This window comes from Octopus sinensis, linkage group LG5 (assembly GCF_006345805.1).
Source record: "Octopus sinensis linkage group LG5, ASM634580v1, whole genome shotgun sequence".
Classification (NCBI taxonomy): Eukaryota; Metazoa; Mollusca; class Cephalopoda; order Octopoda; family Octopodidae; genus Octopus; species Octopus sinensis.
The window spans coordinates 135,878,272-135,898,261 of record NC_043001.1 but is presented as its reverse complement, the minus strand read 5'-3'; the positions used below and the strand labels follow the sequence as shown (position 1 = coordinate 135,898,261).

Sequence of the window (19,990 nt, the reverse complement as noted above, 5' to 3'; positions counted from 1 at the left end):
ATGTTGAAATTCCAATGAAGGAACCTTGGATCTAGGTTAGAAACCGATTCTTTCTCTATTGGTAAGAAATCTTGAAATAAATTGAATAATGACATACATACATACATACATACATACATACATACATACATACATATATATACTAAATTGGCTTGCTACAGCAAAGACAAATTTTGTTGCCAAAAATGAAATCACTGAGATGGCAGGAAACTATAGGCCATGTACCATCATAGTTGCCCTGCAGATATAAATATCTCTTTGAAAATCAAAGAAGAGGATATCTATGGACAACTGCTTTGAAACTTCCAGCTTCTATATCCAGATTATGAATTCACATTCATACCAATGATAATTGGAGCACTAGGTTTTGTTAGTAAATGCTTAAAGGAGAATCTGGATAAACTGGGATTTTCAGAAAGAGAAATCGACCAGCTGATTTGTACATTATAAGTGCAATCTGTGAGTGGAACAGTAAAAATATGCAAGACTTTTCTAAAGTTCCAAATGCGAATTTGTCTGTGTTAACTACAACCCAAAGATGGAACCTTGTATCTTTGTTAGAAACCGGCTCCCTCCTCAGTGGTAGATTTATGATATTTGAAAAATAGAAGACATACATGCATACGCACACACATACATATATGTGTATATTTCAAATTATATCTTCGGTGAATTAACTTGGGATTCTTTAAGGACAATGTAGCCTTCATATAATTAAAGTATCTTTGGCCTGGTGAGTAGCTAGCTAAGTAACTCTCGTTGAGTAATTATTATATCAGAGGATCTGCTTGCTAGCTAAGAAGCATATGTAGGCTGGATTTTACCTGTTTCAGTCCCTCATTCTGAATTTTTATTCACCTTCGTAGCAACTCAGCTGGGCAGAAACACCCATCCTTCATGAATTTACCATGACAATATGGACTTCCTTTCTGGTGCCTCTTTTCGGAATTTTGTGCGAAATGCACGTTGAACAAGTGTCCATGATTCAGGTTTTGCAAATTCAAGGACGCAAAACGCATTTTCTGGTTGAGTGAACGCCATTACTGGATCTGGAAAATATGAAAAATCATTAGCATTACAAAAAACTTAATGAATTTAGCTCTAAAATGGTACGAGTTTCATCTTACTACCAATCATAGTCCAGCAGATATGAGGACTTGAAATGTTCTCAAGACTTCTGGGATACCCTGGCATGGCGCAGCCTCCTTGCTTCCCAGACCCCAGTTGCACTGTCCAACCCATGCTAGCGTGGAAAACGGACGTTAAACGATGATGATGATGATGATATATATATATTTCTTTATTGCCCACAAGGGGCTAAACATAGAGGGGACAAACAAAGACAGACAAAGGGATCAAGTCGATTATATCGACCCAGTGCGAAACTGGTACTTTATTTATCGACCCCGAGAGGATGAAAGACAAAGTCGACCCCGGCGGAATTTGAACTCAGAACGTAAGGCAAAGTCGACCCCATCTTATTTCTTCTATTATAAACTATAACTGAGCTTACTTCCCTTGTTCCATGAAAGTTCTGGGTAAGTCATCTCCCCTGTTACAATCAGTAAGACTTGTGCTTAGTCCGGAAAGCATGGCAACTGTGGCCGAACGTCGAATTGGAGCCGTCATCGGTTCTCTTGTTGCTGATGCTGCTGGTAAGTCACTTGTATTAGACCCTTTTTTCTTTTTTTGTACCATCAATTACATTCCTAGCGTTGATTTTACTTTTCTAATCTGACTGCCGACTTCGACTTTTCTAGACAGTTATTCAATTAACTTTATGCAATTAACATGTTTATAAATACTTCCCACTTCAAAATTAAAGAAGGGCGATCTTTCGTCTCTAGTAGATCGCCTTAAAGGAGACGAAAGATCGCCTTAAAGAAGAATTAATATTTATTTATGTTCATTTATTGCTTTTAAGGATAAGACTTGCGTACTAGTATCGTAGAGTGGTCCCGATTTTCAAGCGAATGTAAACAACGAAATGTACTTTTATTCTGCGTAAAAAACAGGTTGGCGCTAAGTTCATAAAAACGTTTTAACATTGGGTGTTTTCATATCACCTCCTTTGTTGTTACATGTCTCTGTGTTGCATAATAAGGCATGCTGTTTGTATTTCAGTAAATCACACCCTTTAAATAATTAAAAGGCGCTTAGATTGAATGCGCATAAAAACAGTTGCTTTGTTAATTGTTCCTCGTTACTAAACGAGGCGGCTGTTTTTTGGGAGTTTTTTTTTTGTGATAATGAAACAACTTTTAATAAAGGCCCTCATGCTTTCCGAAATCCGCCGAAACTACACCTGATTATGTATACACTTTAGATGAGTTGTAGTGCACCTGAGCACTATACACAATGTTTTATTATTATTATTATTAAACTTAATTGATAATATACGAAAACTGAAATATTTCGCAAGTTCCAAAATAAGCAATCAATCAGTAAAACATTTTTTATTTCTTTACTTCTTTTTTCAGCTTACACACAGACCTCTACATATATACACTAAAATACATAAACGTAATCGATTCGTGAAAACAAAACATGTATATTTATGTATGTATGTGTATCTATATCTGCGTAAGCGAAGGTGGCGAGCTGGCAGAAACGTTAGCATACCGGGCGAAATGCTTAGTGGTATTTCGTTTGCCGTTACGTTCCGAGTTCAAATTCCGCCGAGGTCGACTTTGCCTTTCATCCTTTCGGGGTCGATAAATTAAGTACCAGTTACGCACTGTGGTCGATGTAATCGACTTAATCCCTTTTTCTGTCCTTGTTTGTCCCGTCTGTGTTTAGCCCCTTATGGGTAGTAAAGAAATATATATATGTGCGAGTGTGTGTCAATGTTCAAGTCCTTTTCACTGTTCAGCTGCAAAAAATAAACGTTAAAGGAATAAAAAATTTATACGGAACTTCACACAATTACATACAAACATATATAGATACACACACACACATAGATATACATTTATACCTGTTTTATGTTTTTACGAATCGTTTACGTTTATGTATTTTTATGTATGTATGTAGAAGTGTGTGGGTAAGATGAAAGAAGTAAAGAAATAAAAATGTTTTACGGAACTTGCCGAACAAATAGTTTCACTTTGTCGAGACCAAAAACTCTTTAATTGCCCCAAAATAATGGCCCACGGAATGTTGCAGAACAATACGATATCTTTTAAATAAGATGGATGATAATTAAAATAGAAATTAATAGACTGGTATTGAAAAAAAAAAAGTTTTCGACTGGCAAATGTCCTATTTTACCAATAACAATGTAATACATACTCTCTTTCACTCTTTTACTTGTTTCAGTCATTTGACTGCGGCCATGCTGGAGCACCGCCTTTAGTCGAGCAAATCGACCCCGGGACTTATTCTTTTTGTAAGCCCAGTACTTATTCTATCGGTCTCTTTTGCCGAACCGCTAAGTGATGGGGACGCAAACACACCAGCATCGGTTGTCAAGCGATGTTGGGGGGGACAAACACAGACACACATACACATACATATACATATATACGACAGGCTTCTTTCAGTTTCCGTCTACCAAATCCACTCACAAGGCATTGGTCGGCCCGAGGCTATAGCAGAAGACACTTGCCCAAGATGCCACGCAGTGGGACTGAACCCGGAACCATGTGGTTGGTTAGCAAGCTACTTACCACACAGCCACTCCTGCGCCTATATATGCATTTTTTGCCATTAAATTTTTTAAAAATCACATTTATTCCTAATTTCATATTTGCTCATTATATTGTAACTTTTCTCCACAGCACTTTGTTGGTTCAATCTATTCTAGTATTGTAAAGATAATTACACAATATTTAGTATTTTTTCATATATAGAAAGGCATTTAGGAAGTATAATATTAGTTAGAACAAAAAGAAACAATAAAACTCTGCACTGTAAATGCCTTGATAACTCTTTTCTTAAGCTGAGAAATGCTTTGACGATCGAGATTTTCTGGGGTGTATACCTTCATCTCTTCTGACTAGAGACCATATATAATCTCCCATCAAAGCAGTATTCCATCGTCCTTGATATCTTCTTTCCATAGTTGCGATGTCCTGATGAAATTTCTCACCATGCTCCTTACTGACATCACTCAAGTTTTCATGGAAAAAATCTAGGTGAGAGTGCAAAAATTGAACCTTTAAGGACATACAACAACCCATTTTCTTGAAGTTTTCAATAAGCTTTGCTACCAGCTGTTTGTAATTAGGATCCTTGTGATTTCCTAAGAATCCACGAACTATATCACAAAATTCACACCAAGCTTCTTTTTCAACTTTTGTCATCTCTCTTACCAGTTTCTTCGACTTTAACATTGCATTTACTTGGGACCCAACAAATATGCCACCCTTGATCTTAGCCTCAGACAGCTTTGGAAACATAAGACAAATTTCTTGAAAAGCTTCTCCTCTAAAATCTAAGGCCTTCACAAACTGTTTTACCAATCCGAGTTTGATATGAAGTGAGGGCAATAAGATTTTGTTGGAATCTACTAGAGGCTGTTTGAGAACATTTAATATTCCTGGCTGCAGTTCCACTCGTGGGGGCCAATGTACTCTCTTGTAATGATCATCATCAGCTCTGCTGTCCCATAAGTAAAGGACACATGAATACTTTGTGTATCCTCCTTGCAAGCCAAGCAAGAAGGCAAGCATCTTGAAATCACCACAAACATCCCACTTTATTTTGTCAAGAAGTTCTTTGATATTATTGTAATTTTCTTCTGTATGGAGTGTGCAAGAGGCAAAGGATATTTATTTCCACTGTGGAACAACACTGCTTTGAGACTTTGTGTTGAGCTATGAACAGTCGCCATTCTGCAGAACCATGCTTGAGTCCAATAGCAGTAAACAAACCAGTCACATCTTTACAATAACACAGATCATTAATATTTTCATAGTTAATTTCAAATTCTTCATGGCGTTTCCCATACACAAATGTCTTGCAGTCTTCCCCCAGTAGATTCCATTCCTTCAACCTTGATGAAAGAAGTTCAGCTCCTGATTTAGTAAGAGCCAGATCCCTAATTAAATCATATAGCTCACTCTGATTTGGAAAGCGAGGCTCCGAAGTCATTCTTGGTACGAAAGCTTCCTCCATTTCTTGGCTGCTACTACTTGTTGACTCTTCAGATGAAATATTTTCTGGTGGTAGTGGTACTCATAAACTGTCATTATGTGGGACAGGTGCTCTAGATGATGGTATGTCTGGATACTGAAGAGCTTGTCTTCCTTTCACTTTTCTGGACTTTGTCACATCGATCATACAAAAGTAACAGTCATCGTGATGGTTCTTTGACTTTCCCCATACCCTTGGAATGGCAAAAGGCGTTGACCTTCCTGTACCTCTTAACCATCCTTCTAGAATAGATTGACAGCTTCCACATATCACATGTGGGGCCCATGGTTTGTCCTGGTCACCCATGGGCATTCCAAAATAGAGTCTGTACGCTATCCACAATTTGGCACCTTTCACAACCTTATGTAATACCTGCTTTTTTCCAATATAATAACCACACACATAACAAAATGTATCTGAAGAATTTTTACATACTCTAGTAGCCATCCTGAAAGTAGCAGAACTTAGTAATTGGTCTGAAAGAGAAAATTAGACATACATTTAGTAGCAGAACATTATAACAATACCAAATATATAATAACATTGAAAGTCGAGATATTTTTTTAACTGTTGGTGATACACAAAAAATAATTGTATTTTTGGAATCAGCAGAAAAAATGGATTGATAAACAATAAAAAAAATACAATAAGCAATTTTTTTTTTTTTAAATTGTTACGTTGTGTAATTGCACACCTGTCAGCCGAAGTTAGCAAATGGTGAAATACGATTTCTGAAGTCTGTTTAAGGCATGCACACACCTTTAAACATACAAACATTACAGAAAAGAAAAGAGCCTAAAAAAAGATCAACTTGCATTTTATAAATGTATAACCAAGGTTTAAGCTTGGCTGAGCTTCTGCAGTTCCCTGTTAAATAGATTGTTAATTATCTTAGCAACCTGCTTCCCAGAGTTAGTAGTATTTTCTAAGGTGCTATGCATGTATGTATGTATGGATGTACAGTTGTGGCCAAAAGTTTGGAACATAGGTCTGAAAATTAGAATTTTTATATTAAATGCCCAAAGTTATATTTAATTTGCAATATACCATTACTTCGCCAAAAGTTTGAAACAGGTCTGAAAATTAGAATTTCATGTTAAATGCCTAAAATTATATGTTGTCATCATTATCATCATCATTGTTTAACGTCCGTTTTCCATGCTAGCATGGGTTGGACGGTTCAACTGGGGTCTGGGAAGCCAGAAGGCTGCACCAGGCCCAGTCTGATCTGGCAGTGTTTCTACAGCTGGATGCCCTTCCTAACGCCAACCATTCCGTGAGTGTAGTGGGTGCTTTTTATGTGCCACCAGCACAGGTGCCAGACAAGGCTGGCAAACGGCCACGATCGGATGGTGCTTTTTACGTGCCACCGGCACGGGGGCCAGGAGGCTTGTATATATTTAAATCAAATTGTACTTAGGCTTAACTTTTGGCCACAACTGTGTCATTCTCTCTCTCTCTCTCGCTCTGTATTCCATGTAGGCATGGGTTTGACTGTTAGACAGAAACTGCTATGTCAGTCCATTCTGAGTCCTACTTAAGTCATTAGGCGGCGAGCTGGCAGAAACGTTAGCATGCTGGGCGAAATGCGTAGCCGTATTTCGTCTGCTGTTACGTTCTGAGTTCAACTTCCGCCGAGGTCAACTTTGCCTTTCATCCTTTCAGGGTCGATAAATTAAGTACCAGTTACGCACTGGGGTCGATGTAATCAACTTAAACCGTTTGTCTGTCCTTGTTTGCCCCCTCTGTGTTTAGCCCCTTGTGGGTAGTAAAGAAATATACTTAAGTCATTGTTATAAAATGTAACTCATGATGATTCGGCAGGTCGCTAATAAATGATAATATTCTAAAGTTATTCAGCAGCACTTCAGTTACACAGTTCAAGTCAACATAATACTATCTATAGCTTTGATATAATGTAAACTTAATTTACATCTAACTTTCTATTCACTGCCTCTTCAACTTTATCTTGAGATCCTGATTTACAGCGTGTGACCTCACTTTTAACAATAAATATCTAAGAGGACATTTAACAATTTGAGTCAAGTACTTCATTGAGAAACTAGTTTGGTCAACTCTGATAATAACAGAAGTGAAAGTCTCTTGTTGGTTCTGTCATATTATCTTAGTAATTAAACAAAATTTAACACTTGTTGAACAACCACTTAATGAAATAAGCACCATGTTTTACCTGCATGTCTCATTTTGAAGCTGCTCTCTACCCCCCCTCTCTCTTACTCTCACTCTCTCACCCACCCACACACACACACACACAACTTTATTGCTTTTAAGTTTAACCCTTTAGCATTCAGATTATTCTGTTAAATGTTCTGCTTATTTATTCCCATTGTTTTGAATTAATTATGAATTATCTTGTAGCTTCAAGAGTTTCATGATGTGATTATATATTTAAAGAATGACATTGTAGAGTAGGTGTGAGGGACCAGATTTGGCCAGTTTGAACATAAAGTGGGTAGAATATTTCGGCTGAATGTGGCCAGTTCAAATGCTAAAGGATTAACTTATCATTGAATATATAAGTCTTCATTTCTTTTCCCTAGAAAAAAAAATGCAAATTGTTGCAGATGTAAATGTATAGCATGTATGGAAATGGCTGAATCTTTAGGGTGTAGGACAAAATGCCTTGTATTACTCTTTTACTTGTTTCAGTCATTTGACTGCGGCCATGCTGGAGCACCACCTTTAGTCGAGCAAATCGACCCCGGGACTTATTCTTTGTAAGCCTAGTACTTATTCTATCGGTCTCTTTTGCCGAACCGCTAAGTGACGGGGACGTAAACACACAAACACATACACACATATATATATATATACATATATACGACAGGCTTCTTTCAATTTCCGTCTACCAAATTCACTCACAAGGCATTGGTCGGCCCGGGGCTATAGCAGAAGACACTTGCCCAAGATGTCACGCAGTGGGACTGAACCCGGAACCATGTGGTTGGTTAGCAAGCTACTTACCACACAGCCACTCATTTCTTTTTCATCTTTGAGTTCAAACCCCGCTGAGGTCAACTTTACCTTTCATCCTTTTATGGTCAATAAAATATAATACCAGTTCCAGGTTGTTTGACTGTTGGAACTACTAGAACGCCAGACATGGCTCCTGGCAGTATTTGTTCCACCTCTTTAATTTCAGATTTCATGGTTGGTAAATAGATGCTCTCTTTCACCCAGTTTAACACCACTGCCTGGTCCTTTCGTAGTTTCATTGCAGTCCTTTCTATTGAAAAGCATTCAGGCCACAACTCTACTTTCAGTCTCTAATTCTCCTTCTTCCCAACAGTCTTCAGAAAAAATAGATTTTGTGTGTTGCCTTTCCTTCTCTAATTAACCTTTAAACTGGCAATATCCAGCCCCAAAATTTCTACCTGTTTTACATTTAAACTTACTAGATCCAGCCTCTCATACCTATCCTACAATCTTATTTTAAAAATAAGCAATCCCATCATTGAAATCTTGATGCCATATGATAATGCAAGATTAATTCAAAACAATATGAATAAATATGCATTGCACTTAACAGTAATACTAAAGGATGAAGCTGTTAAAAAAAATGCTCCATTTTTAAGTCCTACTTTTTATGTTTGCCCTGTAGAATATAACTCATAATAAAGCTAATCTCCAAGTTAAAACCTTATCTCTAATAAATGGTCTAAATTTTCAGTATAGGTGCAGCCATAACTGTGTGGTAAGAAGCTTGCTTGCCAACTACAAGATTTAAGGTTCAGTCTTACTGCATGGCACCTTGGACAAGTGTCTTCTATTATAGTCTTGGGCCAAGTAAAGCCTTGTGACTGGATTTGGTAGGCAGAAACCAAAAAGAAGCACATCATACATATTAATATATATATTTCTCTCTGTTTATTTCCTCGTGTTCCTTTCTGTTGAAGAGTGTAGGCTCGAAACGTAAAAGACTTTCTCACTTTCCCGAGTGTCATACTAATACACCTGCCTGTTATTCATACACCTGTCTTCGTCTTTTGCTTTTCTGCAAATTTTAACTACATATGTGTGTGTGTGTGTCTTGGTGTCTGTGTCTGTTCCCTACCACCACTTAACGACCAGTATTGGTGTGTTTACATCCCTGTAACTTAGCAGTTCAGCAAAAAAGACTGATAGAATAAGAACCAGACTTTAAAGTAAGTACTAGGGTCAATTCATTTGACTAAAAATTCTTCAAAGTGGTGCAACAGTGTGGCCAAAGTCTAATGACTGAAACAAGTAAAAGCTAAAAAGATACAAGTTGAATTTTTACAAGGAAAATTTACAGTCAGGAGTGGCTGTGTGGTAAGTAGCTTGCTTACCAACCACATGGTTCCGGGTTCAGTCCCACTGCGTGGCATCTTGGGCAAGTGTCTTCTGCTATAGCCCCGGGCCGACCAATGCCTTGTGAGTGGATTTGGTAGACGGAAACTGAAAGAAGCCTGTCGTATATATGTATATATATATATATGTATATGTATGTGTGTCTGTGTTTGTCCCCCCCCCCCAACATCGCTTGACAACCGATGCTGGTGTGTTTGCATCCCCGTCACTTAGCGGTTCGGCAAAAGAGACCGATAGAATAAGTACTGGGCTTACAAAGAATAAGTCCCGGGGTCGATTTGCTCGATTAAATGAGGCAATGTCCTTCAACCTGTCTGTGAAAGTAGTGGCTATGAAATAGAACAGATTGTGATGACCTATTTAATCTGTAACAATGAAAGGATTTTTTTGTGTGTTAGAACATAATCTTTTGTTACATTAATAGGCGCAGGAGTGTCTGTGTGGTAAGTAGCTTGCTAACCAACCACATGGTTCCGGGTTCAGTCCCACTGCGTGGCATCTTGGGCAAGTGTCTTCTGCTATAGCCCTGGGCCGACCAATGCCTTGTGAGTGGATTTGGTAGACGGAAACTGAAAGAAGCCTGTCGTATATATGTATATATATATATATATGTGTGTTTGTGTGTCTGTGTTTGTCCCCCTAGCATTGCTTGACAACCGATGCTGGTGTGTTTACGTCCCCGTCACTTAGCGGTTCGGCAAAAGGGACCAATAGAATAAGTACTGGGCTTACAAAGAATAAGTCCCGGGGTCGATTTGATCAACTAAAGGCGGTGCTCCAGCATGGCCGCAGTCAAATGACTGAAACAAGTTAAAGAGTAAGGTACTCATGCAATACAGAAAAATATTCAGATGAGACAATATTTATAACATGTGCTGAAAGTATTTGTTAGAAATTCCACATTTGAGCTTACATTTACACATCAGATACTTATTCACATGCCATGGTGTGTCTTCTTCAATCATTCCAAGTTGAATATGTAGCTGTGAAAACAGCTATGGGGGGGGGGGAGAGTGAATGCTAACGGGAAATTGAGTCACTCTGAAATTTTGGCACTCAACTGGATTGTATTTTTAGGCTGTGTTCACAGAAAGTCGAGACAAACCACCAAAACTGTCATATGAACAACAGCTATTGATTGGATAATGTGATTTCATCATCATCATCATTTAGCATCCATTTTCCATGCTAGCATGGGTTGGATGGTTCAACTGGGGTCTGTAAAGCCGGAAGGCTGCATCAGGCCCGGTCAGACCTGGCAGTGTTTCTACGGCTGGATGCCCTTCCTAACGCCAACCACTCCGTGAGTGTAGTGGGTGCTTTTTACACGCCACCCGCACATTTCTATGTGGCAAAACATGGGGTTGAATCCAGTAGCTACAAATCCATACTGGCATGGAAAGTGCACACAAAATAACGATGCGATGAAATTTGTAAGTTTTCCTTACCTTAAACATATTGTCTTTTTATCTTCTACAGTGCAACCAATTCATTGGAACTACAACAAAGAGAAGTTGACTGCTTTACTGAGTACAAGAAGTGATTGGGAGTTCTGGGAACCATCACAGAATCCATTCTATGTGCAAAAGACTGGCAAGCAAACCTGTTATGGAGACCAAAATTTTGTTGTTTTGAAGTCCCTTGTGGAAAATTCAGGTTAGTTTTTCAAGAACTATAAAACAAAAAGTTAACCAGTGTTTCACACATGCACCCCACTCACCCAGAAATACTCACTAAGTTTCAGTAAAAGGTAAGGGTATGCACATTGTACTTTTACAGAAACCAAGGACATCTTTGATAACTTTCTATTGCACCTTCCACACTAAATCTTGTTCATCTGTTTTTCCATGCTGGTATCTCTCTCTATATAAACGGCAGTTTGTCTGTCTGTGTGTGTGTCAGGTTGTACCCTCACCCTGACCACGGCTTTCAACCGATTCTGATGAAACTTGACACACACATAGCCCAATGTCATAATTCAAAACTAATGCAGCAAAAATTTTGAAAAGTTCCCCCAGTTCTGAAAAAATCGATAAATTCGACATGGGGTCCAGAATCTAAGCTTTTTATAAGCAACACATTTTCTGGGCTGTACATGGGCTGTTCACGCGTTGGGAGGCGCAATGATGTTTTCATGTTTTCGCCCAAAGGCACAGCTAGGAACATCGTATACACAGAAGTATTCGAGGGAAGAGAAGACATTGCAACCTACACATGCGCCTTCGTTCCCTGGAGGTAAAGGACTAGATTGGGATTAGTCGTTGCCTACTAGGGCCTCTTACATACCCGGGCAACGCCGGGCTATGCTGTAGTAAGCTATAAAGAACTTATTGAGGAAGGTTTTCTACAGCTTGATACCCTGCCTGTCACCAAGCCTTGTTTTACATGGAAAGTATTTTCTTATTGTGAAGGCGCATGGCTCAGTGGTTAGAGCATCGATCTTATGATCGTGAGGTTGTGAGCTCGAATCCCAGACCGAGCTGCATGCTGTGTTCTTGAGCAAGACACTTTATTTCACGTTGCTCCCGTTCACTCAGCTGTAGAAATGAGTTGCAACATCACTGGTGCCAAGCTGTATCAGCCCTTGCCTTTCCCTTGGATAACACTGGCGGCATGGAGAGTGGAGGCCGGTATGCATGAGCGACTGCTGGTCTTCCATAAATAACCTTGCCTGGACTTGTGCCTTGGAGGGTAACTTTCTAGGTTCAATCCCATGGTTTGTGTCATGACCGAAGAGAGTCTCAGATCTTCTTATTAAACCAATCTTCATACTTCCACAGATTTACAAAACATGTGTCCCCTGAAGAAAATAAAGAATGTCTCCAAATTCTACAACAACAGTGCTCATGATGATGCATGGAATTGACATTTATGCACACATGCATGCATACGCACACATAATCATCACCATCTTAATATTCACGTTCCCATACTCACATGGGTCAGACATGGGTTGACACTGTCCTTCTTGTGACCAACCCTTACAGGTTTCTAAGCAAGGCAATACTTCTCCATTGCTGTGCATGTTTGCACAGAAGACTGGGAACAAAGAACACCACTTGTATAACACTGATGCTCATTTACAATTATTGCACTGTCAAAATGAGGACACACACCTCAATACATCTGACTAATATGAGCATAATGAGATACTCTTATCTACAGGCTGAAACAGCTGTAAGATCCATTTTATATGTATTGTTCTTATGGTATTATCTTACTTATTGATGTATACTGTTTTATTCTGTATTATTCTGTTTGATCTGGATGTTCCTAAATAATTAGTTAATAAATTATATGAATTGGTATTATCTAGTAGTTGATGATTGAAAGAAATCTATTCCTCCATTTTCTTATTTTGTATTATCATCATCATCATCATCGTTTAGCGTCCACTTTCCATGCTAGCATGGATTGGACGGTTCAACTGGGGTCTGGGAAGTCAGAAGGCTGCACCAGGCCCAGTCTGATCTGGCAATGTTTCTACGGCTGGATGCCCTTCCTAACGTCAACCACTCCATGAGTGTAGTGGGTGCTTTTTACGTGCCACCGGCACAGGTGCCAGACGAGGCTGGCAAACGGTCATGATCGGATGGTGCTTTTTATGTGCCACCGGCACGGGGGGCCAGGCGAGGCTGGCAACGGCCACAAACGGATGGTGCTTTTTACCTGCCACCGGCACGAGGCCAGTCGGGGCGGCGCTGGCAACGGCCATGAACGGATGGTGCTTTTTACATGCCACTGGCACAAGGCCAGTCGGGGCAGCACTGGCAACGGCATGACAGGTTTCTTTAAGTTTCTGTCTATCAAATCCATTTCACAGTGCTTTGGTCAGGTGCCATGCAGTGGTGGGGGCTGAACTTAAAACCACATGGTTGGGAAGTGAACTCCTCTACCAGACAGCCATGCCTGTGCACACACACACACACACACATTGACACTTGCACACATGCACACTTTTGCACACACATATATGCTCTCTCTCACACACACATACAATGGGCTTCCTCACAGTTTCCATCTGTCAGTCTCACTCACAAGTCCTTGATCAGCACCAGGCTAATATAGAAGACATTTGTCCAAAATAACACTAAGTAGGATTGAACTTTATAACTAACTTTACAGCCTTACCTGCTTCTTTAATGTAAACAAGAACAATATTTTATTGTTTTCTGTTGTCTCTTTCCTGTAAATTCCAATCTGAGGACTAATTTCTTTTATATCCGATGATTTCTTTTAATTTAAAGCTGCACCCTCCTTGCTTAACCCTTTCGTTACCAACCCGGCTGAAACCAGCTCTAGCTCTGTAGTACAAATGTCTTGTTTTCATAAGATTTGAATTAAAATCTTCCACCAAACCTTAGTCACAATTTATGTTCCTAACACTAGCTGAATGATAACTAAGCTATTTTACTAAATTCTGAGTTGTTTTTAAAGTAATTGAAAGAAACAGAGAGCATCTCAAAATAAATACAGTAACATCATCATCATCATCATCATCGTTTAGCGTCCGCTTTCCATGCTAGCACGGGTTGGACGGTTCGACCAGGGTCTGGGGAGCCAGGGGCTGCTCCAGGCTCCAGTCTGATCTGGCAGTGTTTCTACAGCTGGATGCCCTTCCTAACGCCAACCACTCCGCGAGTGTAGTTCAACTGGGGTCTGGGGAGCCAGAAGGCTGCACCAGGCCCAGTCTGATCTGGCAATGTTTCTATGGCTGGATGCCCTTCCTAACGTCAACCACTCCACGAGTGTAGTGGGTGCTTTTTACGTGCCAGGCGAGGCTGGCAAACGGCCACAATCGGATGGTAGGGTTAAATCCTTTCCACACAGAAACTTCAGTGTTTCAGTATCTCATTCATGAGAAATGTTCTCAGTTTAATGAACTATTGCTTCTGTTAATCAGTGAACCTTTATGTAGTTGTCTGACTTGCTAGAAATAGCAGCCAAACCTTCCTCATATCACACATAATAGTCTTAAAATATCAAGGAGTATTTTGGAAACTGAAAGATAGTTAGGCTGTTGGTTTGCTTGATCAAGGCTGTCCTGGGGCTAAATGACAATATTGTCTCACTTCACACAAAGTTTGACAATTTTTTTTAATAAATTGTAATTGGGTAGAAGCTATCTAGTCATTTGGGAGGTGTACTGTGATAGGAGGAGGTCTGTAAATATTATATAGCATTGGTAGGGGAATGTGGGGAGTATATTGTAATTATAAGAGTGTGTTGAGGATGTAGTGATAGGAATATAGTAGGGGTGTGTACAGTGACAAGAGGGGAACATAGTAGGAGCACATGCAGTGATGGGAAGAGAACATAGTAGAGGGTTGTGTAGTAACAGTGAAGAATGTAGCTGGGGAACAAGTGTTGACTGAGACAACTGTCATAGAGACACATGTGGTAACAGGAGAAGATGCTTGAGGTACATGCAGCAATGGGAGTGGTATATACTAGAAACATGTGCAGTGACAGAGGGGAACACAGTAGGGACATGTGCAATGACAGAGGGGAACACAGTAGGGGCATATGCAGTGGTAGAGATAAATATAGGGGCACATGTAGCAACAAAGGGGAATGTACTAAGGACACATGCAGTGACAGAAGGGAACATAGTAGGGGCATGTGTGGCAACTGAAGGGTATTACTAGGTGGTAAGAGGACATGCTAGAAGTACATGTAGCACTGGGAGTAGAACATATGAGGGGCATCTGTGGTGACAAGACGGTAACATATCACGGCCAGCCCTAAGGTTGCTGGCACCCCAGGGAAGCTGAACTTTGGTATGTACAAGCGGATGGTTGTGGAAATTTCCTTGTTTTTGTCACACCCTCTTTGGTTTTCCCTAGCACATGGTGCCCTCAGTGACTACCCAAGTTGCTGGTACCTTGAGCTAGTCCTGCTTGCAACAACAAGAAGGAATGTAATAGAAGGTACATATGATTGACCATGACCGTGACCGACCAGGCTATCAGATGTTGCTACACATCGCTGGTCACAGTGCGCTTTGCATTGTTTTAGCCTTCAAATGACACCACCCCGCTGGCTAAGCGAGCAGGTCAACAGAAGAAAGAGTGAGAGAAAGTTGTGGCGAAAGAGTACAGCAGGGATCGCCACGACCCCCTGCCTGAGCCCCGTGGAGCTTTTAGGTGTTTTCGCTCAATAAACATTCACAACGCCCGGTCTGGGAATCGAAACTGCGATCCTACAACCGTAAGTCCGCTACCCTAACCACTAGGCCATTGCACCTCCACACATATGATTGATGAGGAGTAAATAGGATGTTTTACATTATCTTTGGGAAAACATTGAGACTAAGTGAATGAAGAAAAACAAGCATTGACCGATGTAGTAAGAAGACAAACACTACATTGGTATTATTCACATAAGTTGTAAGAGGAGGAGGCAGAAAAAGATGATGGTTCATCTGGTACTTGCATTCAAGCCATAGATATTGTTTATTCTTGACACCAACAAACAAGGGGCTAAACACAGAGGGGACAAACAAGGACAGACATAGGTATTAAGTCAATTACATCAACCCCAGTGCGTAACTGGTACTTAATTTATCGACCCCGAAAGGATGAAAGGCAAAGTCGACCTTGGCAGAATTTGAACTCAGAACGTAACGGCAGACGAAATACAGCTACGCATTTCGCCCAGCGTACTAACGATTCTGCCAGTTTCCTTGTGTAACTGTTTATCCTGATCATTGATAGGAAAACAAAGCAGTTTCCAGATAACTCTATGTATAGGCTTTTGACTATACCTATTTTTCCATTATAGATTTTTACATGAGAGGTACTTTGGTTTTGTCCAGATCATAGAATAATTTCTATTATTGCATCAATAGTTTTCTGCTTCAATAATTTTGTCACTTCTCTCATGATGTTATAATGTTCAAATATAATGATCTGTACTACCACTCAGCAAACAGTAAAAATAAGCCTTAACTTTTTGTCAACAGGAATCAATTCAGATCATTTGAAGAAATCTCTCTATGAATATTTTGGTGCCGGTACTACTTATGACAACCCAATTTGGTCAGGTAAGTAACATTTTGCTTTTCTTTTTTTTTTTTAATATTATGAACCATAGGCGCAGGAGTGGCTGTGTGGTAAGTAGCTTGCTTACCAACCACATGGTTCTGGGTTCGGTCCCACTGTGTGGCACCTTGGGCAAGTGTCTTCTACTATAGCCTCAGGCTGACCAAAGCCTTATGAGTGGATTTGTTTGACAGAAACTGAACGAAGCACGTCGTATATATATATATATATATATATATATATATATATATTATATTAAATTAGAGACAAAACCACTATTAGGCAAATCAAACAATGAAAGACTTAAGTCAATACATAAGATTAATTTATATTATTTAAATATGTAACAAAATTATCAAAAAATATAATTAATATCCCACTACGATCGTTTCCTGCCTGCTGTCTTCAAATTTTTGAGTCGCAGTCATTCATCAGGTGGTTTAAATATTTTTCTTGGCGAGGTTTAAACAATGAACTAGAATCTTGAATCTATATATATATATAGATATATATTTATATGTATATATATGTGTGTTTGTGTTAGTCCCGCAACATCACTTGACAACTGATGTTGGTGTGTTTACGTACCCCGTCACTTAGCGGTTCGGCAAGGGAGACAGAATAAGTACTAGGCTTACAAAGAATAAGTCCTGGGGTCGATTTACTCGACTAAAGGCAGTGCTCCAGCATGGTCGCAGTCAAATGACTGAAACAAATAAAAGAATAAAAGAAAAACAACTTTTATTTATTTTTTTGTTTATCACCCAGTTTGCTGCGTTGTTTACAGATTATATTTTTGTAGCAACTGTGGCTATTATTATATTTGTGAATGGTCCTTATTTTTTTTGCCAATTAAGCACACCATTTATTTGATATTCACTTTAGTTTTTATTTGCATTACTTTTAATTTGTACGACTGTCAATGTTCTTTTCTCACACACTCTGTGACCTCAGCGGTGACTCTTTGTCCCATGTTTCCTCTTGTCCTACTTATTCATTTGTCCTTCTTGGTAGATGTTATCTCTCTATATATAAAGCTGATGACTGTATGTGTGTGGCAGGTTTGGTAGCCTTCAACTAACACTATCTCCTCCGTAACCCTGCAGCGCAAGTTGACCAAAATTGAGAGTATGATAGAAGAAGGCTTGCTCTTCCTTCCGTAGAAGAAAAAATTCAAATCAGACCATGTTAACACCAAAAATTATTTACATCAAAAAGGTGCTTTTTTTCTATGAAAATCCCTATTTTGTTACGATTTTTTTTACTGCTGTGTCACCATTTTTCGGTGTATTTCAACTGGAAAAATGTTCACTTGAAGAGAATAACAAGCTACATAATGCAAAATTTTTACTTTTCAAAAATTCCAATTCTAAAGGGTTGAAACAAACCTGAGCAACGCTGGGCGATACTGCTAGTTTTAAAATAAATTTATATATTTTTCTAGTAAGATTTTATGTAACATGATGTCTATAAGGGAGTCTGTTTTGATACCCTTTCCACTTTACAGAGGGTACTGTGTACTTTTCCATGGCACCAGACTACTTTGTAATAGATGATAAAAAGATGTATGAGGAAGAGTCCAGAATAATTATCTTGCTGTATGGATGAAGCTGGAAAAAACAATAAAAATTAGTGACAAGGTATCAGGGTGGGATCTGGAGACAGGAGAACAAGAAGTTACAAGAGTATTTGAGGGGAGTGAGGGATGGTTTAGAGATAGGGTAGGATGGGATGAATATACCAAATGCTAAACAAGGGTTGAATGGGGCTTGATGATAAATAAGAGTTAAATGGAATGTAGGGGAGAGTAGATGAAGAATAGAATTTGAGTAAGGTTAAGGGGTGAATATACAGGGCTGGCCCTAGGGTTGCTGGTTCCCCGGGCAAGCTGAACTTCGGCATGTACAAGCTGAGAGTCATGGAAATTTCCTTATCTTTGTCATGCCCTCCTTGGTGCCCCCTAGCACATGGTGCTCCAGGCGACTTCCCAGGTTGCTGGTTCCTCAAGCCGGCTCTGTGAATATAGTAAATGATGGAGGATGATCAGTGCTACAGATGTATTGGATGGGAGATCAAGAAGAGTTTGTACTGACTTACAGTATAGAAGGGGTGAAGAGCAATAGAATAATCCCTATATATATAAACGGCAAAATGTCTGTCTGTGTGTGTGTGTGCGTGTCCTTTATACAAATGTACAATTTTTCAGTTAGAGGGCTCACACTTTCTATGGTCATTCAAAACCGTCCAAGGCTGGTCGTGCACATCTTTACATTTCCCCAGTCACTCTGCAAAGCTAATAAAATATCAATAGAAGTGACTTTTTGTGAATTTTCCATCCAAAACCCAATCAAAATGCTCGAAACTTGATACGCCAGTTGAATGCCAGCTAGCTGTATGTGATTGGTCGGAGATTTGGACAGTACTCGCGTGTATGTGCGCACGCACACAGCTGTATATGCATGCACTAGTAATAATATAATAGACAGGGAAAAGATGGGAGAATGGAAGATAATATATGCATGTATATTCTCTCATAGTATACTCAAGTCTCATTTGTTATGTTAACCCTTTAGCATTCAGATTATTCTGTAAATTGTAAAGCTTATGTATTCACACCATGTAAAATTAATCTTGCCTCATTTCATGGCTTTGAGATTTCAATGATGTGATTGTTTATTTTTAAAATAACACAATAAGGTAGCTATGAATGACCATATCTGACTACTTTGAACATAAAACAGGTAGAATATTTTGGCCAGATAGGGCCAGTTTAAACACTAAAGGGTTAAGGCAGGGTTTTTCAGCACTTTGTAGCTTAGCACCTCCACACTCCAAATAGTGTTTTACCAATACCACTACCCATTTTTTACCCAGGAAAATTATTTAATTAAAAACAGCCAATTATTTTAATGAAAGAGAAGCTAATTTTTATGCAATGGTTTGGTTTTTATTATCCATATCTTCTTACACTATCCCTTCCAACATCATTAATTTCATTTCTATTCATCAATTAACATCCGTTTTCCATACTGGCCTGAGTTGGATTGTTTGACAGGAGCTAACAAACCAGGAGACTGCTCCGAACACCATTGTCTGCTTTGGCATGGTCTCTACAGCTCAATCTCCTAACATCAGCCACTACTGAGTGCTTTTTACATGGCACCAGCAACATTGAGATCACCAAATAATTTTCAAAACAACACTCCCTCAGCTGAGTGGAGGGTAGTACTGGGGAAGGTGACTATTTGCCAGATGAAAGGTTAGAGTATGAGTAGAGGGACAGAAATAGGTGTCTTGCAATAAAGGAGATACATAGCTAACATCTGGCTCTCTTTAAATTTGCATCTACGTTAATGCCATCTACGTTAAATTTTTAGGAAATTCACTAAATGAAATTGTATTGAACCATGGTACTTCATACAGTTATGTTTTCTGCTCAGTGATACTGCCGTTTCTTA

General features: G+C 39.3%; 1 protein-coding gene across 3 annotated transcripts in view; it reads left to right on the top strand.

Moving 5' to 3' along the window:
- The first annotated feature begins 1,510 nt into the window (after positions 1 to 1,510).
- LOC115212045 (crystallin J1A) overlaps positions 1,511 to 19,990 on the top strand; it is a 477,233-nt gene continuing 458,753 nt past the window's right edge. For all 3 annotated transcript variants that reach the window (XR_004999218.1, XR_004999219.1, XM_036503101.1), the window contains exons 1-3: positions 1,511 to 1,655; positions 10,969 to 11,145; positions 16,454 to 16,534. Coding sequence is in view for 1 of the 3 variants with exons in the window: in XM_036503101.1 (XP_036358994.1) it covers positions 1,526 to 1,655; positions 10,969 to 11,145; positions 16,454 to 16,534 (388 nt within the window). In the remaining 2 variants the exon portion in view is untranslated. The remainder of the gene's footprint in view (positions 1,656 to 10,968; positions 11,146 to 16,453; positions 16,535 to 19,990) is intronic.